Source organism: Amphiura filiformis, chromosome 19 (assembly GCF_039555335.1).
Source record: "Amphiura filiformis chromosome 19, Afil_fr2py, whole genome shotgun sequence".
Classification (NCBI taxonomy): domain Eukaryota; kingdom Metazoa; phylum Echinodermata; class Ophiuroidea; order Amphilepidida; family Amphiuridae; genus Amphiura; species Amphiura filiformis.
This window is the reverse complement of record NC_092646.1, coordinates 12011168-12037304: the sequence shown is the minus strand read 5'-3', so window position 1 is coordinate 12037304 and position 26137 is coordinate 12011168. Positions and strand designations below refer to the sequence as shown.

General features: G+C 38.3%; 1 protein-coding gene across 2 annotated transcripts in view; it reads left to right on the top strand.

Moving 5' to 3' along the window:
* The window catches only part of LOC140140922 (intersectin-1-like), a 99168-nt gene that overhangs the window by 37174 nt on the left and 35857 nt on the right, over positions 1-26137 (top strand). The window contains exons 16-31 of one of the 2 annotated variants that reach the window (XM_072162681.1): positions 2204-2376; positions 3067-3182; positions 4077-4112; positions 6677-6739; positions 9153-9215; positions 10509-10738; positions 11327-11505; positions 13870-14251; positions 14748-14828; positions 15530-15651; positions 16930-17132; positions 18970-19209; positions 20342-20463; positions 20790-20906; positions 21496-21532; positions 22142-22330. In XM_072162681.1, the coding sequence (XP_072018782.1) occupies positions 2204-2376; positions 3067-3182; positions 4077-4112; positions 6677-6739; positions 9153-9215; positions 10509-10738; positions 11327-11505; positions 13870-14251; positions 14748-14828; positions 15530-15651; positions 16930-17132; positions 18970-19209; positions 20342-20463; positions 20790-20906; positions 21496-21532; positions 22142-22330 (2353 nt within the window). The remainder of the gene's footprint in view (positions 1-2203; positions 2377-3066; positions 3183-4076; positions 4113-6676; positions 6740-9152; positions 9216-10508; positions 10739-11326; positions 11506-13869; positions 14252-14747; positions 14829-15529; positions 15652-16929; positions 17133-18969; positions 19210-20341; positions 20464-20789; positions 20907-21495; positions 21533-22141; positions 22331-26137) is intronic. The other variant, XM_072162682.1, reaches the window with a different exon arrangement.

The window sequence follows — 26137 nt, the reverse complement described above, 5'->3', positions numbered from 1 at the left end:
ATCAATTTCGAACAAAGTTGAAGTCACTGTTATCAGAATCCTTAGACGAGAAACTCAAAATCTTAAGTGACAAAATGGATGTAATAAAGGCTGAAACCAATGAAAAGATGGAAGCGATGAAAGCAGACTACAATGAGAAGATTGAGGAGCTGAAAGGAGAATTGCACGATGCGCGTGTAGAGCACGAGAAGCTTGAAAAATCACATGAAAGGCTGCGAGAGAACTCTAATAAGAACTGTAGCACATCTATAAACAATACTCTACTCAACCACCAAGGTATGAACTATTTAGAACAACAGTCCTTTCTTAATTCTATTCGGATAACGGGCGTGCCCGAGTCACCTGTCAAGAAAGACCCAGAGACAGACAAGATCATACCAGAGGACGTGGTGGAAGTAGTCAAAAACATAGCCCAAAAAACTGGAGTAGAAGTACGTGAAGAAGATATAGACTATGCCAGGAGATTGCAAAAACCTAAACAACAGCAAAACACAGCAGCCCCGAGACCAATTGAGGTCAAGTTCACAAGAAATATCATTAGGCAAAAGGTTATCTCATCACGAAAATCACTGAAGGGCACAGGAATTGGAATACATGAAATCCTCACAAAAACAAACCAAACAATATACAATGAGGCCAGAGACATGGCAAAACACGTTGAAAAGGCTAAATCAGTGTGGACATGGAATGGGGTATGCACAATTCTGGTGGAAGACGGGGGCAAGAAAATCAAATACAGAGTTTCAACTGTCGAGGAGATCAGGAAGATCGCTGACAAACACCACTCAAAATTAAAGACAACCAGGGTTGCCAAAAGATTTCAGCCCGAATCGCGGGTTAAATAATCGAAAAGTCACCTTTTTTTTTTTCTTTACCATTGGTTTTTATGGGGCAGGAAACTGTTGGAAGTTGCGGGAGTCAATGTTGAAAAATCGCCCAAATATTTTCTTAACCATTGGTTTCTATGGGACAGGAAATTGTCAAAAGTCGTGGGAAAATTTTTTTAAAGTCGCCTAATTGGGCTACCAAATCGCGGGTTTGGCAACCTTGAAGACAACAAACCTGTGTAGCCTCAATCACCTGTCATGAGTCAGGGTATAGGCAGTGTTGCCAGTTTTGCCGGTTTCTTACTTATTCATACAATTTGGGCTCTATCTGTTGTATAAGGTGGATTCCCTGACTTTTTTTCTGATGATTATGTGGTACAGATTTTAAGAAAAGGATCTTTATGAATTCTTTTGGAGTGAAAAAGAGAGGTTCTTGTGAACTAATTTGTAAAGATAAACTGATGGCTTTATTAAAGAAATTTAAAGATAATGAGAAAACTAGTGATTTTTCATCCATTCCAATGTGTCAACATGAAATTGGGCAATTAACAAAATAGTTACGAAAACATTTTAAATTTTACCCAACTTGTTGAAAGCTGTGCTGTTAGGGAGGTAGGCCCCTACATTGAATCAAACACAGTGTTATGTAAGCTCTTGTGATAATTTCCCCATTAATATTGTAGCCCAATTGAGTGACTTTTGAAGACTTCTCTGTGACTTTTGATCTTTTCCTGCACCACAGAAACCAATATTTACAAAAACAAAATTGGTTGACTTTTTGACATTTGCCCCTGTGATTTTTGGCAATTTACCTGTCCCATAGAAGTCAATGGTTCAGACAAAAATTGGATGACTTTTTGTTGATTTACCCCATGATTTGGGCGGAAAAGTGTTGGAAACCGTGGATTAAATTAGTTCAGCAGTTAGTGGGTAGGAAGATTGCAACTTATTACATGTACACCTTCAAAGTGTTTTTGTGGATCCTTCAAAGATAGGGATCAGGTATTATGGCTACTTAAGAGAAGTCTAATGGAGCAAATTTATGACGAACTATAATTTAATGTGATATTAGAATCTTGGACCTGTTGCTAATAATAGGACTGTATTATCAAGTATTATTATGTTGTTTGTGAAGAAATGGCTGATTCATGATTATGTGAAATAGACACTGGGACTCAAGTATGAAATCATGATGAAGAATAAACCGCAAGAGAGAAGGGTTTGTATCACAGTTTTAGGTAAACGTTGTTTTGCGCGTTGTTAAATTTGTAAATAACCTCAAGTCACAAATATTACCATGTATACTGTAGAGTTATCCCATTTAAACATATAAACATGATAATGTGATTGTTAAATTTTGTCATTTTCTCATGCAGGAGCTTAAGCCCCAGGTTGGGCAGGAGCAAATGGAGGTTGAGAGGGTGCGACGACTCCATCAGCAAAAGAAGATTGCCTATGACCAAGCCAAACTTAGATTTAAGATTGAAGACAAGGCCAAAATATCTGATGCACAGAGGATAGCACAAGAGGCTGAACAACAAAGATTAAAGTAGGTTGCGGAATGGAAACTAGAATTGGTTCATTCCAGTTGAAATCCATACACCCCCTGTGGAAGACATCTAAATCTCCCACACAGGGAGTGAGAATTTCAAATGGGTTTATCTGAATTGGGGACTCAGTTTGAAATCTATGTCTCCTTTGTGGGAGAATAAAAGTCATGTCTTCTATAGGGGGTGTATGGATTTCAACTGGAATAACCCATTATCACAAAATGGACTAATCCATTTGAAATCTGCCCTACTCTTGTGGAAGATTACCTTAATCTCCCACACAGGGGGTGAGAATTTCAAATGGGGTTACCTGAATAGGTGACTCCATTTGTAATCTACATTCCCTGTGTGGATGATATAGTCATGTCTTCCACAGAGGGTGTATGGATTTCATCTGGAATACCTTCACAAAATGGACTATTCCATTTGAAATCTGCCCTACTCCTGTGGAAGATTTTAAAAAAGCCTTCCACAGAGCAAGTATGTTTTTCAAATGGCTAGTGTTACGAGGAACAGTCAATATATTCCTGCAACTATTATTTATCCTTGTTAAATAGCGATGAACAATGGTGAAACATGATTGAATCACAAAAATGTACAATTGCATTATTAGATTGAGTGTGATTCTACTTGATTATATCTTTGTCCAATTTTTTAAACATTTTTTTGCTTAATCATCTTTTCTGTAGGGAAGAGGCAGATCAAAGGAAGAAGGAAGATGAGAAGAAACAGCAAGATAATAAATTTGATGCCATTAGGCTAGCTCAGCAGCATGAGACCAAAGTGGACAGTTTTGCAGCATTTGGTGAGTATATCCTATGGTTGATATTTCCACTATCTTAAAGTGGATAAGTGAAAGTTCACTTTAATGGCTCTGTCTCTTCAATAGGCCAGTGGCAACCTAATTTTTGGCAACTCTTTTCAGATCCACCAACTTCAAGTGGACAAGGTGAAGATTGTTTAAAAGAAATTGCTTTAACAGCTCTTTTCAGAGGCATTGGTTCTGCTCTTCAGCAGGCCAGTGGCAACAATCTTTCAGTGGACATGAAGCAGTAAACTTTATCAGCTCTTTTCAGAGCCACCAAATCTTCAGTAGGCTAGCGGCAACATAATTTTTTATAGATCACCAATCTTTCAGTGGGCAAGGGCCATTCTGCTTTAATGACTCTTTTGTGATGCACCAAATCTTGTACAACCTAATTTTGTATGACTCTTTCAAGGGCCACCATTTTAATGGCTCTTTTTAGAGGAATTGCCTATTCAGTAGGCCAGTGGCAACATTTTTTTTTGAGAGTCGCCAATGAAGCAGTCCTCTTTGAACAGTTCTTTTCAGAGCCACTGGACCTAACATAACAAAGGGGTACATGCTGTAAATGACTCTTTTCAGAGCCACCGTCTCTTAGGTAGATAAGGAGAAGTCTACTCGGCACCAATCTTGACGAAAGCTTGACTGGTTTATCATGTCTGATAGGGTTATTTCAGTTGAAATCCATACATCCCTGTGGAAGACATAACCTTAATATTGTACACTCCCTGTGTAGAAGATTAAGGTCATGTGTTCCATAGAGGGTGTATGCAACCGGATTAGCCCAATCCGTAGCATGATTACTCGTAGTGAACGCTTAACAAGCAGCAAGTTATTGTCCCTTCTTACCATGCAACAAGCCACATGTAAATCCATGTTTTCTTCTACTTTCAGGGTCAGGTCCCGATGATCCGTTTGCCTCAGCTTTTGGTGAGTATGTGATGTAATATAGTGATTGGGCTATTCCTTTTGAAATCTATACTCCCCTTGTGGAAGATTTAGTTAGTCTTCCACAGGAGGGAGTATGGGTTTCAAATAGAATAGACAATTTGGGACCTTCTATTTGAAATACTCCCTACATATATGTAAAGCCATATACAAGGGGAGTATATGTTTCAAAATAATCTAGCCAATTTCAACTGGTGAAAATTCAGGGTGCTGGACCCCAAACGCAGTTTAGTGCCACCCCTGGCCTCGAGCATGGTATACTTCTTAAAAAATAAGGTAGTGATAGGGAACAGACCATAAAATTGATGAAGCGCTAATGAATGAAACTAGTATTTGTTAGGGATGGAGAGGAGTAACATATGTAATTAGTGGTGGGTGACCTGATAGACAGCCTCATCCTCTATAGCCCAACAAAATTGAGATTTTATCATCTGAAGAAAGCGTAATTTACTCATAACCTCAGTCAAATTTTAGACGGGAGATACCTTTCCTTTCGATGCAATGAATAGAACAAATGAAGTCTAATTCCCCATGGTGTTATACAGCCTGAGTGTTCAATGGGTCATTATGATACTCTTTTTACTTCGAATATCCAAACTTTTGAAGCACTTTAACTAAAAGCTTGGAATCCGATTAAGGTTGGTCTGAACCCTGGAATTATGGAAACTTTCGGGCCTCATAACTTCTAAATTGTTGGTCTAAAGTATATAAAAGTATACATATTTAGAATGGCAAAGACTTGATAAGTTCATCTGAGAGGTCAAATTTGGGCCAAAATGGCACTTTTGGCCCAAAATCCCAAAAATAACGGTTTTTGGCCCACTTCTTTTTTGTGCACCGTAACAAAAAAATTCTTGAGCCAACATTTTTTGAAACTAATTTTTAAAAACTAGATCAAAATATCTGGGACCCATTTTTTCATTTTTTTGAATTTCGTATAACTTTGAGAAATTTGCACCAAAAATGGTCAAAAAATGCTGATTTTTCAAAAAATCATAAAAAGCCCGATTTTGGCACAAATTTCAAATATTTTTTTTGAAATTGGTTTCAAAAAAATGAAAAAAAAAGGGTCCTAGATATTTTGATCTAGTTTTTAAAAATTAGTTTCAAAAAACTTTTGGCCCAAGAATTTTTTTGTTATGGTGCACAAAAAAGTGGGCCAAAACCGTTATTTTTGATTTTGGGCCAAAAGTGCCATTTTGGCCCAAATTTGACCTCACAGATGAACTTATCAAGTCTTTGCCATTCTAAATATGTATACTTTTATATACTTTAGACCAACAATTTAGAAGTTATGAGGCCCGAAAGTTTCCATAATTCCAGGGTTCAGACCAACCTTAAATAAAAACATATGTGACATGACTTGATGCAATCAGTCCAATGTCAGGAATAATGAAATTGAGATATAGTCAAAAGTACAATGAAAACGTAAGAAAACAGACAATATAAAAAGTTGATAACTTTGCAACCAAGTGTACTGTATGGCAGAGATATGAGAATTTCATTATCAATAAGTATAGCTACTGAGCAAGTTAGAAATCAATTAAGTTTCAAATATTATGACTTTGGTTTGGGTGGATCAGATTAGGTGTTCTCAATTGAATTTGGGACCAAATTCATTTCAAAGATTTGTGTTTGAGGGCCAAATATTCCTTGTTTTGCTATGTTTATACTGTACATTTTAGAGCCGTTCATGGGCCAACCACACTTAATCAGCGGGCCGGATTTGGTCCGCAGGCCACCTTTTGAGAACCCCTGGATTAGATCAAGTTACCTGCTACCATGAAATCGTAAGTTGGTAGTTCTGAAACATCCTGGCTGCTGAGTTGATGTTCTATGCTTGCTGAGTACCTGTACAAGCCAGTAGTATGTCCTTTGTGAATGGCCCATTGTAACCCATACAGGCATGACATACTGCAGGGACTGCCTTTTGAGGAGAGCGAGAGCAATCACTCTCTACTGCTGTCTGTAAATCTGATATAGGAGAGTGATTTTTAGCTCTCCTTAGTTGAGCATCCACTCCTTATATTCTATTGTAAATGGATAAACAGCTCTCCTTGAAGGCTCCAAAAGAGCTATTTAATGCTCTCCGGCAAATTCCAAATGACAGTCCTTGATTCTGTTGCCGTGTGAAACAAGGAATACCAATCCAGCAGCCAGAATGTCTCAAAACTACCAACTTGCGACTTTTCGCTCATTTCGTGGTAGCAGGTCACATATAAATATCGGATTACCCACTTTTTCATGTGGACTCTTCACTAACTATTACCTATACTTTAATCAGAAGGTAATCGGCGGGAATTGTTAGGCTTTTTCCGCTACGCCAAAAAGTAGACCCATGCTAAGAGTGATATAGTTGACCTGTCTGGTCTACATTGTGCAGGACTTGAATTAATAATTTGGGATGCTTCTGGCGAGATGTCACAAGACAATTCTTGAAATGAAATATTGATATTAATCCGCGATGTTGCCCGCCGATTACGAGCTGATCAAACTATATACTATCATTTCATTTTCCTTCCTACTAACATTTGTCATGTCTGTAGAATCTACACCATCTAAACTACCGGATCCAAATGATCCATTCTCAGCATTTAGTTTTAACCTTGGTGAGTCACTGTCTCACTAATATCTTCTGTCTGTGTGTCTGTCACTCTGTGTATCTGGATGTCTGTCTGGCTGTATGTATAATATAATCTACATCATCCAATTGATCCATTTTCACCATTTTGTTTTAAGCTTTAAGGGGTGGGGTATGAACGTTTGGACAGTATTTATTTTGGGACATTAGAGCACATCAGACATATCGATTGCATTCTGAATACGAAGAATGTCCTTCTGATATCAAATAATTTTGATTTTTGAAATTGCAATTTAATACACATTTTATGGCAAATCATTAAAATTGCTATTTTTGATATTTAACAGTACTCAAAGTAAACTTTACAAATCTGATGATTTATACTTAAAGTGTATGTAGGTGGGATGAAAAGCCGACGATCAATTGGAAATTTTGACCTTTACAGATTGGAGATATGGATTTTTTCCCAAAACACACAAAAAATTAGGTCTTTTGGGGAAAAAAATCCATATCTTCAATATGAAAGGTCAAAATTTTCAATTGACCGTCGGCTTTTCCTCCCAGCTACATACACTTTAAGAATATATCATTAGATTTGTATAATTTACTTCGAGGACTGTTATATATCAAAATTTTGAAAAATATCAATTTTTTATAATTTGTCATAAAATTTGTATTATATTGTGATTTTCAAAAATGAAAATTATTTGATATCAGAAAGACATGCTTCAGATTCAGAATGCAATTCGATAGGTCTGAGGTGCTCTCATGTCCCACAAAAAATACTGTCGAAACGCAATAAATGCTCATTCTAGATCCCTTAACAGATTTAATGTTTTCATTCTGCTTGTGTGTCACATCTGTAATTGTCACTTTTTTTCTCCTATTGGGCTATTCCAGTTTAAATTTATACCCCCCCTATAGAAGACATGACTACGATCTTCCACAGTGAGAACTTCAAATAGGGTTACCTGAATGGGTGACTCCATTTGAAATCTACACCCCCTGTGTAGCAGGCAAATTTTGATGTGTGGTTATTTGCGTTCTGTGTCAAAAATGCATGTTATGCACTGCATGCGCAAACATTTGTAACATTCAAGCTTGCAGACAAAAATTATTGTCCAATTTAAGCCTCTAGCTGATAAATGGTGGAGGTACACTACTTGGCCATGAGCGACAAACCAGTGTGGCGCATTAATTATAGTGTTATGCACAATGCAATTTTGAGTTGGCACTCTTTGAATATAATCTCTTTCATCCAACAGTCCCTTACACCTGTACAGAAAATAAAATTTGAATGGTGGTTGATGTACTTTGCAATTTGAAATCAATACAGTGTATAGTACATATGCATAGATTACTGATTGCGTAATCATATGATATAATTACCGTTTTCGTTCCATTAACCGCCCAGGGCGCTTAACAAAGTCATTTTGGGTGGGGCTTATTTTTTGCATTATTTAGACCAGTAATATGTAAAAAAGTGCTAAAATATTCATCCATCATCATTTCAGTGTGTCATATGATTCAGATCATGATTCAGATATGCATGGGCAGTTGACAAACTGATAAATATCACATTTTGCTTGTTGTAAAGTCACTGAGTGGGTGCTTATAGGGTCATGGGCAGTTAATGGAACACCGTCATCTGTGTAACCGTCTACATTGCGCATGTTTATTGTGTGATGCTGATCATGCTGGTTAGTGGAGTCAGTTAGATATTTGTGCGCTACTTTGTCGCAATCCATGTGCCGGTGTTCTACCGTGCTATTGTGAAAGGGCAGTGGGCCGAATGTTCTAAAAATATGTCGCATAAAACAAACAAGGTTAAAAGGTTAAGTTAGGCACAACTGCAGAATCAATTCCCTATAGTCTATTTTTACTTCGAGTCACTGCCACTAATAAAATAAAATAAATAAAATAATGGTTATGTGCTTCTGAGGAGTGAGGCCCTGTACTGTGGCCTTACGAAACAGATTTGTAAAGCATTATGTAGCTGTATCAAATCCAATTAATTAATTATTTCGCTCCCATTTTTGGTTGAGCACTTTACCTTTGGATTATTTCAACCATCTTGGATGTATATCTTGGATTTATCTATTTAAAATAATTGTTCTGCATTAGCTTAGCATTACTTGGTGCTTTTACGTGTGCGATCAACGTGCCGCATATGTACACGCAAGAAACCACGCTAAGCCAAAGCATAAATAACATGCTGAACTTCAAAGCTAGTGCTGGTGACTCAAGGAAGATATATAGATTCTGGGGTTAGCCCAATACTTTTTAACTAGTAATATTTTCAGTCGTCAACGTAGAACATTGACGACTGAGGGTAGCAGGTTAGTGGATATTGTATATAAAGCCCATTTCCTTGAAAAAAATCCAGTTATTAGTATTAGTCTAATGCAGTTTATCCTTATTGTGTCATTTTATTCATCCAGGAAGTACAAAAACACAGAAGGAATCTCCTGAGAAAAAGAGTGATCCTTTTTCTGGCTTTGCAGGTAGGAATCAATAGGATTTGTGTCTTTATGTGTGTGTGTTGGGTGTGTGTAGGTGTGCATTTGTGATCACCTTTGAACAGGGATGATATTCTTCTGAAAATTTATAGATTTTTTTTAAATATTTGTTTTTTTCATTTCTGGAATTGTCATAAAAAGTGTAAAAACCTTTTTGTTAGGGAGGGGTGATACTCCTTAGCCTATACCCTGGACAAGCTCCCATAAATGTTTGATGCCACCCACAACTGCTGGGCCATCTGGCCAAGGGCCAGATTGATGTTCAGGAGATTTAGCAATTACCAACTTAGATTACTGGATGATATTTTGTCATAAAAAGAGCAAAAAACATTTCTTAGGGAAGGGGGTAGTGCCTATTCCCCAGACAACCTCCCATAAATATTTGATACTGCACACAACTTCTTGGCTGTCTTACAAAGGGCCTGTTTGATTTTTCCAGGGGTCCATATCACTAAACTTCATGGAGCTTCATAAGTCTTGAAATCGTTTGTAACTTACGACGAGTCATAAGTTACATTTCACTAAACTTGCTTACGAACAGTACCCTTCATTAGTATTAGGGATTTACTATACCGGGACCTTCGTAAAGTTACGTATAGTATATTGGGTATTCGTAACTTTGCAAATGGTTACTTGAGTTACAAAGGGTTAAAAGCTTAGTAATTGCCCACTTGCATCCCTTGATACTTAACATTCCAACCTGGGACTCCCTCTGCATTAATGCTATAAATATAGTAACTTGCACCACAACTAAACATGTGTATACATGTATGGCATATTACTATATTATAGGCCTTACTCTACTACACACTGGTTTCCATTCTTTGGATTATATTATTTCATGATTGATTTTTTTATTTTTCATTTTTTTGAAAATTTACATAGGCCTACTTTATTTTATTTCCTTGTTTCTATATCCACTCATAACACTTAAACTTTCCTGGTATCCAGGTATTGTTCAATTTGTTTCTTTGTTTAGCACACTTCCTGATTTGCTTCAAGAACTATCTTAAGAACCACTGAACTAATACTAGGCTTGTTGTACTCATTGTAGTGCATTTTTCAAGCTGATGACAAATATGGAAAATTTCTAATTCTGAAATTATTTTAAGGAGGGGTAATGCACCTTGCCCTATTCCCCAGACAGGCTCCCATAAGTTTTCGATACTGTACACATCTGAAATTTTTGAAGAAAAAAAATTGAAACTTTGTCTGCAGTCTTCACCCACGTGGAGAGAGTTAAAGTTGGTAACATGAAAACATGTATTTTTGTTGCAGATTTCTCTTCATCATCCTTTGATTTTGGTCAACCATTCTCAAAGCCAACTCAAGCTAGTGTGCAGCAGGCAGCAGCGCCACCACTCCCTACTAATGCCAGTACGACAGACATGACAGAGGAGATAGACCAGGAAGCATTAGATACTATACTAGTCAAATATAAAGCAGTATTTCAATTTGATGCACAGAATGAGGATGAATTGTCTATTAAACCAGGGGATATCATTATGGTAAGACCTAAATGTGTGATTGGCGTAACCCAACGGACCTAAATTTTTGGTGAAAAAATATAAAACTTAGGATTGGAAAAAGCATCCAAATTTTCTGGAATGGGTGCTATTTTCACCATTTTACCCTAAATTAAACAAATTTGGTATTTTTTCTGGGGTTGCATGATTAAGCCGGCTGAAGTTTTAAACATTCTACATATAACATTGATCAGTCTCTAGTCCCCTAAAATTTTCCATTTAATGTGTATTTGGTCATGTGATAAAGATGTAGTGGACACAGGAAAGATCCGCATTTCTGCTCCAGTACGTCTGACAAGATGAGGGAATACTACATTCTTGCTCACAGAGAACAACAATGCTTGTTTAGTATGTACACACTACAGTGTGAACACTGAAGTGGGGGTTGTGATTGAATCACTTCATGAAAAGCTACGAAACATCAACTCCACATTCTCCCAAAATAGATAACCAAGTTGCAAAACATCACAAGATTCTGGTATGACCCAGTTTCAATCTTGGGGATGTAGGTAAAATTGCTGTCAAAAGGTTTTTTTTTCTTAATCACCCTGTATGTATTACTCTATCTAGGTTGCAAGGAACCAGAGTGCAGAGCCAGGCTGGCTGGGAGGAGAGTGCAATGGTAGGACAGGGTGGTTTCCTGATAACTACGCAGAAAAAGTGTCGTCCAAAGCGCCCTCACCGACAACTAATGGGCCCGACTTTGCTGCTGGATGGGCCGATTTTGGCAGTCAAGGAAACAAGGAAGTGTAAGTGTAAATTTCTGTGATTTCATTTCTGCATAATGATATATTTTATAGGTTACTTTCCTTGGTTCTTCCATCAAATTGATGGTGACCATGACAACAATAATTAAAGAATTAATGAATGCACATATGTGTGTGGTAATGTGTCCAATCTCTGCACGGAACATCTGTGACAAGCAAGACATGAAATATTGGTTGGGAGTCGCTCCTCGCTGCTCGCTGCTGTATTACCATTGACTCTGCACTTGTTTTAGCTGTCTTTTGGTCTTGGCTGCGTGATCCTACTTGACTGAGCAGTGAGAGCTTTATCTATGTTGATACTCCACCATGAGCCTCGTTCTTGAGCCAGAGTTTCCCACTGCCCCAGATCATCATTGGAGCGCTTCAGAGATACTTTAAGCATGTCTTTGAATATTTTTTTAGGCCACCACATGACCATTTCGCGATTTAAGCTCTCCAAAGAAGATTTTCCTGGGAAGATATGCGTCTTGCATTTCTGACCACATGGCCAGTCTATTTAAGCTGGGATTTTTCAGCAGTGTGTGAATGCTCAATTGCTCATCATGTTTGAACATGTTAGAACTTGATCTTATGAAAGTTTTCTCAGATAATTTATAGATGGAAGCGGTTTAGTGTCTTGGCGTGGCGCTAGTGTACAGTCAAAGATTCTCATCCATAGAACAGAGTTGGTAAGCAGGGATGCCAACTAGTACGATTTTGCCGTATTTTGTACGATTTTTTGTTTAAAATACGATTTTACGTTTTCCCCTCAAAAAATACGATTTTCCGTTTAGCCTATCAAAAAAAACACGTAAACGTCCGATGTCAATTTCACTTACTGGAGTTAAAATAACCGATAATTTGAAGCCTAGCGTTGTATAAAAAGTTGAAACAAAATTGGGTTTCGTTCCGACTCCACTGCCCGTTAATCACCCATTCTGTCGACTTTCGGATGATGCATGCACATTAAAAAATATTTAACATGTTTAGTAAGCCTACAAGATGGTTTCCGAAATAATTTTCTCTTGACTTTCAGATGGTCCATGCACATTAATGTTTTTATTAACTATCTAACTGCTATACCTATGCAATGTCTTCTGAAGGTACTTTAGTCAACTATTTAGCTCTACTGGTGCAAAAGAATAGGCCTACAAGATGGATTCCTACAGCGTTTTTCTGCCGACTTTCGGATGATGCATGCACATTAAAAATATTTAACATGTTTAAATAGGCCTACAATATGGTTTCCGAAATAATTTGTTCTTGACTTTCAGATGGTTCATGCACATTAATATTTTTATTAACTATCTAACTGCTACATATGCAATGTCTTCTGAAAGTATTTTGTCAACTATTTATTGGTGCAAAAGAAAAGGCCTACAAGATGCATGGTTTCCTAACTGCCGACTTTCGGATGATGCATGCACATTAAAAAAATTAATGGTGCATGCAGTGGCACATTAATATTTTTTCAAATATGCTTCAGCATTTCAAGCATGTATCTATGATGTGAGGTAGGCCACACAGGTGACCCCCCCCCCCAGGAGTGGGGGTAGGGGAGGTGGTTGTTTGAGTTCTGGTGGAATGGTCCACTTGAATCAATGAATTATTAGTATGAAATTGTGCATTATATATGAAGGTCAGCTACGCCAATCATGTAATAAAGCCAGTGCAGCCGTTTCAAAAATGCCTTGTACATGGTATAGGGAAGTGGACATTAAAAAGTGCTATAACTCCAAAATGGAGCCTCTTTGAATTTTACATTTTAATTTCTTGTTGATACATATACCTTGTCCTTGCTGTGAAAAATAGTAATCACCAGTAGCCCCCTGGGTGGGGGTGGGGGAGGTGGGTGTTTGACTTCTGTTGGAATGGTCCACTTGAATCAATGAATTATGAGTTTGTAATAGTGCATCATATTATATGAAGGCCAGCCACACAAATCATGTAATAAAGTCAGTGCAGCAGTTTCAAAAATGCCTTGTACATGGTTAAGTATAGGATAGTGTACATTAAAAAGTGCTATAACTCCAAAATGGAGCCTCTTTGAAAATTGCATTTTAACTATCAAATTTGTCTTGACCCCCACCGGGCTGTTGCCCCTGGACCCCACCAGGGGGCCTTAATCGGACCCCTGGACTCCCGGCTGCATGACGCGATGCTACGGTCGCTTCGCTCCCTAAAAAATACAGTTTTGTATGGCAAAATATAGTTTTTGGGGTCTGTGAGTACAGTTTCTTGAGTTGCAAGGTTGGCATCCCTGGGTAAGGCAATAGGTTGATAATCCTTCAACTTGGTCTCTGTCAAAATTTAATGAAATATAAATATAACCCACAATATTATTTACAATGTTTTTTTCTCCTTTAGGACTCCATCTTCTGAGGAGCAACTATCATCAACAACTGAAAACAAATCCATGTCAGCTATAGAAGCTGCCAAAGCATCTTTGGTAGCGTCAGGTATGGAAACGAAGCCGTCGTCAACGATCGCACCGTCATCCGTCACCCCAGAACCTACACCAGTGAGAGAGGTATCGCCACCAAAGCCGGCACCAGTGCCTAGCCCAACTCCACCACCTTCTGCTGCTCCGGTAGAAGGCAGTGAGATAGTGGAGTCAATGGATGCAGATATGGAGGAGCAGGAACCAGGGAAGTTGGATACAGGGTTGTTATCCAAATTCACTCAGCCGTCAAATAGGTCATCTTTTACGCAGGTGAAGCCATCGACTTCATCACCAACTCCTGGTCTGGTGAGAGCTGCTTTTTGTTTCAGTATTAACATTTTCAAATGATTATTATAACATTTTTTTAATCAGATTTATGTATCTGGGGTTATTTACTTCATCAGTCATCTTACTGCCAGTGAAGGTTAATTGTTTGATGGGAGCTTTAGGAGAAGTAGTTTGAAAATCTGGCTCTGATACTGTTTAGATCTTGTAACATATTTTATGGGAAAAGCCAGCGGAAAAGCTTGGAGATCAAACAACAATTTCTATGTATCAGTAACCTCCACCCACTGTTCAAATTCTTGACAGCCCAGGTGAAAAATAGAATTTAAGACACATATTGTTTAAAAAGTGTTTGAAAATAAAAGATTACTACTTGCGCAATGCGTTATACTTCTTAAAAGGGAAAATTCACAACTGAAAAGGTATATATCCCTTCAGCAAAAGACTCAAAGAAAGCTTTGGTTTTGTATATCTTAACTAGAAGCATCTTACATTTTCAAATGTTTTACTTTGATAGGGTCAACTCGTAACTGATGATGCTAAGGCTGAAGCTGTGTATAATTGGGAGGCTAAAAAGGAAAACCACTTGTCATTTAAGGTGAGTTAGTAATGGGTATTCCAGATGAAATACACATACCCTCTATGGAAGACATGACCTTAACCTTCTACACAGGGAGTGTGAATTGCAAATGGGGTTACCCATTCAGGTAACCCCCATTTGAAATTCACTCTCGCTGTGTGGTAGATAAAGGTCATGTCTTCCATAGTCAATGTATGGATTTTAACCGGAATAGCCCAATAGACCTGTTCAGGACTGACTTTGATACTAGGGTGCGATAATCTCTTATTCTGACAGTTGGCAAATAAAACTGAGATCCCGGATTTTTTCTAAAAACTCTTTAGTTTACTGTAATTAAAGTATTTCAGGATTAGTCTTATACAGGCTATTTAAGTAAATCATTGGGCATTACAATCATGCACAAAGTAGAAATTTTAAAATAATTGACCTTTTCGGTAAATCCAATAAGCCTTTGCAAATACACCCGAGATGTCGTCATTTGATGTCACACCGACTTGCAATGCACAGTAATATCAATGTTTGCTAAAACGATGAGCGCATTGGCGCAGACCGGGGTGACATCAAATGATGACATCTCAGTGTACTCGCAAAGGCTGATGGGATTACCAAAAAGGTTAATAGAAGGCGTCGTTGTGACCAAACTGCACATTATAGCTGTTGTAGAGTAAATTCAGTATTAACTTTATTTTGTTGCATTTTGGTGACTTACCTCCGCACAGATTGGTGATGTGATAAATTTGAAAGAAGAGCAGGACATGTGGTATTTAGGAGAGCTAGGTGGCAAATCAGGATGGTTTCCAAAGACACATGTCAAGAAAATACCACCGTTGCCACCAAAAGGGTGAGTACATTAACCCCATGAGAACTACCTACCGATTGGTCAAAATGAATATTGTGTCCAATTTTGAACCAATCAAGGAGGGTATTAATAAGATTATCTGCAAATGCAAGTTTGACCATAAATAGTTTAAAGCCTAGACATAATTGGCAATTGAAATGAGCATTTCAAGTTATCAACCAATCAGAAATGCTGTTAGATGACCAGTAGAGTCCAGGGGGTTAAGGACACACACATTTACTATGCAAATGCGGATGTCTGAATCCGCATGCAATCTACATACTGAGGACGTTTTTCACCATTTTTGATGTGTATGTGTAAAAGATGAAATTGTACCTAGCAACTACGGACTGTTTTTCTAATGCACGTTAGAAGATGTATTTGGCAAATGCATTGTACATGCAATTTTGGTCGTTAGTAGACCTTGAGGACAGTCCCCCTTTGCAAAGAGGTCCACGGTTTAAATGCGAAATGTCACACATGTGTCCTCATTTGATGGCAAACACAGGAAAAGGTAAATATATGGATACTCCACTTGGGAGTGTTCACTATCCGACTGGGAATACACACATTTGAGTTTTATTTACCTCACTGTTTAAGTTTTAACTGTGGACTCATCACTCATCTAACCTTACTCTATTAGCTGGGGACATTGTTTATGATCTGTTTTTATGCTGCTTGCAATGTATAGTATCTCTGTCCAGGAATTATGGACATTAGTAGTTCCTGTGCGTTCTCTGTTGTGTTCTTGTGTAGGTGTTTGCCAGCAAACGAGGACACACACTCGCACTTCACATTCAAACCGTGGATCACTCTGCAATGGGGGACCATCCTTGGTTTCTGGAGGTCTGCAAACGACCACAAATGCATGTATAATGTATTTGGAAAATACAACCTCTATCGGTATATTAGATATAATGTCCGCAGTTGCTAGGTTAAATTCCATACAAACAAAATGGCGAAGAACGTCATCGGTATGTCGGTTGAGTACGGATTCGGACGTCCACGTTTGCATAGTCCCTAAGCAGCGTCCATGTTTGACAGTGACTGCACGTAGGGGTGTACCGGGCAGGCAGGATCATTCAGAATGGGAAATTTTAGACATTGTTTAAGTGTTCTTTAAAAGTAATGATGATAAGTATAATATAAGGAATCCAACCAGCATGTAGATGGTACTATGCTAATGTAGTTGGTGTAATTTTTTTCACTCAAATGAATCATTTGTGTTCATCTCATTTATAGCAGCAAGTTATCATTTTATTTAATACTTAATTGCAACAGTGCTTCACCAAGCCAATCTTTAGAAACCCCAGAACCGGCAATGTTTGCAGCAGAAGAACCATACGCACAACCCACAGAACCAACTCATGAAGAACAACCAGTGACACCAGTAGAAACAAAAACAGAAGAGTCAGCTTCTCTACCAGATGTAGTAAGGCCTAGTGCCGAGGCTGCTGTGTCACAGGATGACTCATTAAATGAAGGTAAGCTTGTCTTGTCTACAAGATGTTACAGCAGGGACAGACATGATGAGTGAGAGCCTAGTGCCAAGGCTGCTGTGTCACAGGACGACTCATTAAATGAAGGTAAGCGTGTCTTGTTTTGTCTACAAGATGTTACAGTAGGGACAGACTTGATGAGTGAGACAGAGCCTAGTGCTGAGGCTGCTGTGTCACAGGGTGACTCATTAAATGAATGTAAGTGTGTCTTGTCTACAAGATGTTACAGTAGGAACAGACATGATGAGTGAGAGCCTAGTGCCGAGGCTGCTGTGTCACAGGACGACTCATTAAATGAAGGTAAGCTTGTCTTGTATTGTCTACAAGATGTTACAGTAGGGACAGACATGATGAGTGAGACAGAGCCTGGTGCTGAGGCTGCTGTGTCACAGGGTGACTCATTAAATGAGGGTAAGCTTGTCTTGTCTTGCCTTGTCCAAAAGTTGTTAGAGTAGGGACAATCACGAATAGTAAGACAAAGCCTAGTGCTCTATAATTGAAGACCGAATTAAAAAGACTATTTGGCGTAGGATGTCCTGTCAACCAGATCAAAAATGCAGTACTGCGCATGTCAGCAACCAATCACGTCTTGCCTTTGCCCTGAGGTCAGACGCAAACTAGTCTTTTTAATTTGGTCTTCAATTTTAGAGGCTGCTTCTTCACAGTGTGACTCATTAAAGCCATATTGTAACATTTGATAAGGAGCATGCCCAAAATATTTTTCTAAATTCTATTTTTTTACACAATTATAATGTTCTTTATCAAACTAACATACTCTGCAAAAATCAAGACTCTAGGTACTATGGTAATATTTAGTCGAACGTGTCATAGTATTTAGTAGGGCGTGTATTTACTAAATATGTGTACATGTCGTATGGGACGGCTATACACACGTCAAAGGATCGTACCGTAGCACAACCGAATAGGTCACATGCATTGGCGACATCAGCGCTGGCAGTAAATTCCAATTTTCTTTGCTTAGCCTCAGTTGTTCAGCTCAAAATTAAAATGGGACATATCTGATAGTAAAAGCTAACATCTGCTTGTCTTCGAGATGATGTGTCTGAGAAAAATCCTGGGAGTATCTCGTTTAGACAAAATTAAAAACTCAACCATCCGCCAATCACTAGAAATGAACCACACCATCTTAAACAAAGTAACTCAGAAACGACTCCGGTTCTTTGGACACATCCAAAGAATGCCAAACACAAGATACCCCAAAATCCTCCTGGAAGCAAGTTAGTATACTCCCACAGAGACCAAAAGGAAGACCAGCAAAGAGATGGATGGATTGCATAAAGACAGATTCCTCAACCATTAACTTGACATCCCTGGTAGAAGCTGGAAGGCTAGCAAAACAGAGAACAACTTGGCAAAGCATCATGACACAGATGGCAAGGCAGAGTGATCCACCCATGCCGACGCCTTAGGTCAAGGTCAAAAGCTAACATTTTATGGAAAATAAGTACTAATCTATTTTTATGGAAATGTTACAATGTGGCTTTAAATGAAGGTAAGCTCGTGTTGTCTTGTCCATTTTGTCACAAGGTGCTGCTGTAGGGACAGACAAAATAGGTAGGACAGAACCTAGTGCTGTAGAGGCTGCAAGGTCACAAGGTGACTCATTAAATGTCTTGTCTTCTCCATACCAGATATCACAGTAGGGGCAGGCGACATGAGTAAGACAGAGCCTAGTGCTGGAGAGGCTGTGGGTTCACAGATCTAATTCACAGATCCATGTCGTATCAAGCCTGATTTATAATGTGTTATATTATCCAAGAAGGATAACACATTTTTGAATTAATTTTGTCACAATTTGCAGAGGTTGTTGCCATCTATGCCTACACATCAGAAGAACCCGGCGACTTACTATTCCAGGCTGGAGAAACCATCAGGGTTACCAAGAAAGATGGTGATTGGTGGACAGGGTGCATTGAGGACAGAACAGGTGTATTTCCAGCCAATTATGTACAGCCTAAAGAAGGTGTTGGGATAGTCCATGAACCTCCTTCAGTTGCAACTCCTAATGACAGTGGTGCTCAACAGAATGTCAAAAAACCAGGTAATTAAAACTATATTTTTTATCTATGATATCTTTATAGAGGGTATCCCATTAATCAGCGCCCGATGAAGCAGTGTTTTCCATATGGGCCCTCTTTGAATGTAACATGGACACAGTGTTCGATTTACCGCCTGCATACCTGCACCAGTGCATGTAACATTCCCTCTGTGCATGCAGCTTTTCACTACCTGCCTGCACGCGTGCATGTACGATTTTAGCGCTAGCGATATGACACTAAAAAAGCCAATACAAAAGTAAACAAGCAGTCAGTCCAATTTGGAAAAACCCAATCTATTTTTAGAGCAACATCCTGACTTCATTAGAAGGGCTGGCGCAAATCACGCAATTGACAATTCCCGATACCCCTATCACGTGAGAACTGTCACACTTTTTCATTGACTTCCCTAGTCTTCTACACAGCCAGTTTGCGTCGGTCTGATACTCGTCGATCCTAACAGACATTCGCGATAGCCACATACAGTCTGGTCCGAGACTATGACTTCCCATAGAGGGGCTAGCATAATGTGACGTCATCCACCAATTCCCGATACCCTCGCACATGTAGAAGCTGTCATTTTCATTTCATTGAGAAAAAAAAGAACCGGAATTTAAACCGTGGGAAACGTACGGAAAATAATCATAATAATGTCCAGCAAAAAAGGAAATAGCTCAAAAACATTCTGGAAATCGTGCACCTCGTCAGCGACTAGTTCTAGAACAGATGAAGCCACAGCATCCAGTGTTTTGGCTGAGAATCGGCGAGTGATCGGCATCAAAATGACACTGACAGTATAGCCGGGAATATTATTACAAGCTTAACTGACAATGATCGTGATTCAATGTGATTTTATGTTTGCTTTAATTTTGGTGCATGCACACTTTTTGCTGTGCATGTAGATATTTTGGGCTACATGCACCAGTGGAGGTAGGAAAAAAATTGTAAATCGGACACTGCATGGACAGATTGGGACAGTTGGGGGTTTATACCCTACTCTTTTTGAAACTGACATACATGTATGACTCAATATACACATAACCAATGGCTTAGCGTCCCCTCTAAAGGAGTGGTCTTATGGTGTGTGTATTTTACCCAATTATAATGACTTGATAAACTATAATTATTTCATTACAGAAATAGCTCAGGTCCTTGCCCCATACCAAGCAACAGGAGCAGAGCAGCTCAGTCTGACAGTGGGACAGGTTCTCATGGTTAGGAAAAAGAACCCAAGTGGATGGTGGGAAGGAGAACTACAGGTAGGTGTATTTGTTCGTCAGTTTGAATTAGTTGTAACCGAAATACAAGCTTATTGAGGCCAGTATATTTTTGAAAACACAAATAAAGAAAAATTAGAACGGACATTGAAACATGGTTTTTTGGGTTTCAAAATGCTCAAAAATATCTTTAAAAAGTATAAATTATTTTGTTAATAATTTTTTTTGTGCAAAATATTATGAATTTTTTTAGGTTATAAAAGGCAAAAAAAAATGTGACCCAAGATTTTTGGGAAAAAGCAAACAAACAATTTTGTTTTGCCTAAACCTGTACCAAGTAGCTCTTGTTATTTTTCTCTTTTGATTAGGCAAGAGGCAAGAAGAGGCAGATAGGATGGTTTCCAGCTAACTATGTTAGACTCCTTAGCAGTTCAACTGGACGTGCTACACCAATGAGTGGCTCAGCTGTATCACCAAGTCCTGTGGTAAGAGACTAAGTTATGGCTAGATTTGACTCCCGATTATTGAGTGTTCAGATAGCATGACATTTTTGCAGTATTAAAATGTTGTGTTTTGGAGAGAACACATATTTCTGGACTTGAAAATAATAAGACATTGGTAACAAAAGTTATGTATATTATAGGGGCAAGGAATCCAGTTACTACACTGGAATTTCAGTGATCAAGACAAGCGGTAGTACGTTATTTATGATAAGAAAAGAGGTACCGCTAGAATGTACCTCATTTCTTAACATATATAATGAACCACTGAAATTTCAGTGAAATAATTGGATTCCTTGCTCCTATAATATACATAACTTTTGTTACCAGTGTGTAGTTATTTTTTGAGAAAAATGCAAAATTAGTCACAGAATTTATCAGGGGGGTGTAGTAGGTTTATATGAAGAAAAAAAGTCGCTTTCATGAAAATTTCACGAATCAACTGTACTCATGAAATTTGCAGTTTTGAAGTCGAAATTATAAATTTGGTCATCAGCCGACTCATGTTAACAATGTTCCAATAATTGATTAATATTTCTGATAATATAATTTTGTATCATGTTTTCATTAACAGCTTGGGGACAGAGCACTTACTCCATCAATAGATACAGGTGAGACCATTACCATCAGAATCATTTATTTATTTTTTCTTAGTCGGACATGTTTTATGAAACAAAGATGCATGAGATGCAGCACCTCGTTAGTATGAGAGTCCAAAATTGTACTCTTTTTCTTCCAACACTTGTGTCAGAAGCTTATGTCAAGTTAAACCATTATTATGTTTTGATGAGTCCAAGTGAGTGAAAATATTGGATCCAAAACACAATAATGAAAAAATTTGATGCTTTATGCCCAATATTTATTGGTCTCACTATGATTTTCAATATATTGGATTTGACTATATTTCAAAACTCGACCAATGATTATGGGCTCAATCGATCCAATTTTATGTCAAATTTGGCCAGGAGAACCCTTGACCCAAGCTTATGAAAAGTAGAGATTTATGAAAATCTAAATGTTCCTACTTCAAATGCTACAATCTTCAAACATAAATAAAATAGATAAATAGAAATAACAATTCTCAATATGGTGACTTGAGATTTATATCTGTCCAACTGAGTGCAGATCTATTAGAAAAAATGTGACCATAAAAAGGAAATTATTTCAGATTCTTGAAATCGTTAATTTTGTGGGTTTTTTCTCCCTATCTTTCACTCCAGTATGCCAAGTTATTACTCTCTACCCCTATGTCAAACAAAACGAAGACGAACTATCGTTTCAAAAAGGAACCATCGTCAATGTAGTTAGTAAGGAAGACCCTGATTGGTGGACGGGAGAAGCAAGCGGCAACAGGGGTGTCTTCCCTTCAAATTACGTCAAGGAATTGGCGACAACGCCCTCTAATGACTGTAAGTATTTCTTTATTGTTTTGTCGTTTGATTATTCATTGATTTGTGTGTTTCTGAAAAGTGAGTAACAATTCGCTGTCGTAGACCGATGTCACAACTACTTCTGTAGTGATGGATCACACGATTTGCATAACAATGCTATCTACATTGCACATGTCAATGTTCTGCTGTTTGAAAATCAAGTTTTAGCCATTTCTTATGGGTTTCACCGCCTAGTAAACTTTTGCAAGATGTTTTTTTTCTGGAATCATGAGGTTTCAGGTCTTAAATATGACTGGTAATTTAAAGTTTGATCTATAAATTCCATACCTTGATACAACCATTGTGGTTCTCATGAAAGTGTGATCCAGTCGCTATGGTAACACTCTGGGGTCACCAATGTGAGGTCACGTCTACGACAGCGAATATAGAGCCAACCTTGTCCAATGAAGTCATGAAACCAGTAAGCCTGAGTTTGTTATAATGTTCTTCCAGTTGTAATCCACATACCCCCTATGGAAGACATGACCTTAGTTTTCCGCACAGGGAGTGTAAATTTCAAATGGGGTTACCTGAATGGGTGAATTTGAAATCTGCACTCCCTGTGTGGGAGACTATGGTCATATCTTCCATAGAAGGTGTATGGATTTCATCTGGAATGGCCCAACGGACAAGGAGAATCAAGACTCGCCGCCATCTTTATTCAAGCATAGCAGAAAAATTGTGAGGTATTTGTATTTTGCACAGAGTGCATTTGGAACTAGTCTCTGCATTTGTACGACAGTCACAGATTGGGCTATTACAGTTGAAATCCGTATACCAGCTATAATGGAAGACATGACCTTAATCTTCCACACAGGTGTAAATTTCAAATGAAGTTGCCCCCATTTCAAATTCACACTCCCTGTGTGGAAAGTTAGGCCATGGCTTCCATAGGGGTGTATGGATTTCAACAGGAATTGTCCATTGTAGGTGCAATTTCACGTCATTTGGCGACGCACAAATTAGTATGTAAGGATCGAGGAACACGTGGGGTGTATTTATCGTAAGATTTGATGTAGATTTTCGTGTGCTGTTGGTAAGCACCCGAATACCCCAAATTATTCCCCCATAGCTGACAGCGCCAATACACAAGTTGACATACATGTATGGAGCAGAGTTGTAGCTGGAGAATTTTTAGTGCCAGGTGGTATTTGAGAGAATTTTTCATGAAATTGACAATTTTATTGAAAATTGCCTAAATTTGGCCAAATTCTATGTGAGTTTGCAATTTTTGACACTTGAGTGCTGCGTGCTAGAGCTTCAATTCTTGATCAGTGGTGGGCTTTAAATCCAAGTGCCAGGCTCTGCTGCCTGCCACTGCCCGACGTAGCCACATACTCTAGATTTTCCTTCTTTGTTTCTGCAGAGTGAATCAGAGTCACCTCAAGCAGCCCCTGCATAGGAATTATAAGTCATTGTAGTACTAAAATACTTCAGAAATGGGCTATTCCAGATTTCAAATTGCCACACAGGCATGAGAATTTTCAGTTTTTAAACTGAATTCAGTTTTTTAAGTTAAAAGTTCCGCAACTTTATTTAATTTCAGTCTGTTTTTGGTACTTCGCACAAATTTTCAGTTTTTTTCAGGTTTTTTTTGGAAAGTGCAGTCTCATGCCTGGCCACACATTCAGCTTACCCCATTTGGAAGAATAAGGTCATATATGTATGTCTTCTATTAGGAGTGAATGGGTTTCAACTGAAATAGCCCAATGCAGTCCTTAAATACTTTGGTAAATACAGGACATGAATGATTCAGCTCTTAAACCTGGAAAGCATTAACATTCTCAAAAGATGGTCAGATTTCTACCTTGAAGAATTATAGGTCTTGGTGTACTACAATCCCTGGGAGAGGGGTTCTCAATTTTGGTTTGTATGGGGATGTGCAGCTGGGACTCCAAAAAACTATACCTTACTTTTAACCAAATTTGATGAAAAGCAGACCTGAAATTATGCCAATTTTTGGAAAATTTCCGCAAATTTTGCTGAAAACAATGAAAAATTGACAATTTGGAAAACACACCCTTTCTTAAACCAATTTTCATGAAATTTGAGGGCCAACAATAAACCAAAATGACTGGAAATGCACCCTGAGTCTAAGCAAAATGACTGAAAATGCACCCCAAATCTGCCGCATATCCCCATACCCTCATTTCCACTATAGTTTTCAGCAGAGAACTTCAGCGGTCTGCCAATTTGGCGCAGTTTATGCCGTATACGGAAGTGTGGTTCTGATTGGCTATTGAGTCACGTCATCATCACATCGGCAGCTCATTTGCTGGTCAAGCCGTGTAGCAACGTGTGACCTAGTTCTTTTTACGCGATAATCAGACAGAGCAAACGAACGCCACTGAAGTAATTTGCTGAATGGTATAAGAACCCCTCCCCAGGACTATAATTCAGTGCAAATTGATCAAATTTGACTCATATAGGATCCTTGTCTGTTGTCTTTTTTGTTCTCCCCGTTATAGAGCCCCGCCAACTAGTGTGCGATAAACACCCACTACCAAACAAAATGATGTTTCCATGGGAACAGGGTGGTGTCCATGGCTACAGAAGCAGAGACACTGATGACAGGAGCTTTGAGGAAAATCATGAGAAACTGTAATCTAAAAAATGAAATAATGAAAACTCTTATTATAAAAAAAACAGCAAACATGCATAATCAAAAGTCATAGTATTTTGTGAACACAGCCAGTATCGTTATCACTTATGACCTATGACCTTTAACCTTATGATCTAGGTCTGTATTCGAGGAAATTTGTACCCTTGATCTCTGCTTGTGAACCTGTCTCTGAGTTATAACTTGGTAGTGGGTCTTATCACACACTCACTGGCATGACCCTTGACCCTAGTGCCCCCAATAGGTGTTTCTAGTTACTTGTTGGGTTGCCTTGACAACGAGGAGGAGGTAGGGTGTAGCTAGGAGCATTATAAGACTCACTACCAGGTTTTGTGGACATTTGATGATTTTTTTTTTGATGGAGTTGGTGAACTTGCAGTAATAATTCAATATGAATTAAAAATGTGTGCTTATCTACAGACCAAGGAAACTTGATTATTTTAACAGGAATATAAGTAGTTTGTGAATGAAGCAGAATTATGTGCTGTTCTTTTAGTTAAAAACATGGTTAGCAGGATGTTTTTCATACATGGACATGGTATGTGATCATGTGACGATATTATAATATGCGCCAACCGCAAGCCTGAGAATCTCGGCGTTAATCGTTATTGTGGGTAAAAAGTGTTGGACACCATCATGTACATGCTCCTTTTGCAAGAATGTTGGTGTTACATGTATTTTTGTAATCTATTTGATTACAGTTGCACAAAACTGATATTATGATATAATGATGTCACACATTCACATACCATATCCATGTACAAAAAAACAATAACCCTGACTGATTCAAAATATCCGTCTCACAATTAAACCAAAAGGCAGTATCTGCTATATGTAAGTTGCTTGGAGATACTGCATGTTATCATACCATTTACATGTACATGTAAGATGCTGAGCACTTTTTTTTGTTAACTGCCATGCTGATGCTGGAACTCAATAACGAAGTATTAGTAATTGATGTGATGGCCATGTGACTGGCATGTGATGGCCATATGACTGTCATGTGATGGCCTTATGACTGCCATGTGATGGCTATGTCACTGCCATGTGATTATCATGTTAATATTGGCATGTGATATACATGTGTGATTTTTTTATATGTATGATAGGCATGATATGTACATCATAGGGATTTGATGATCTCAGAAGGAAGTGGGAAAGTAATG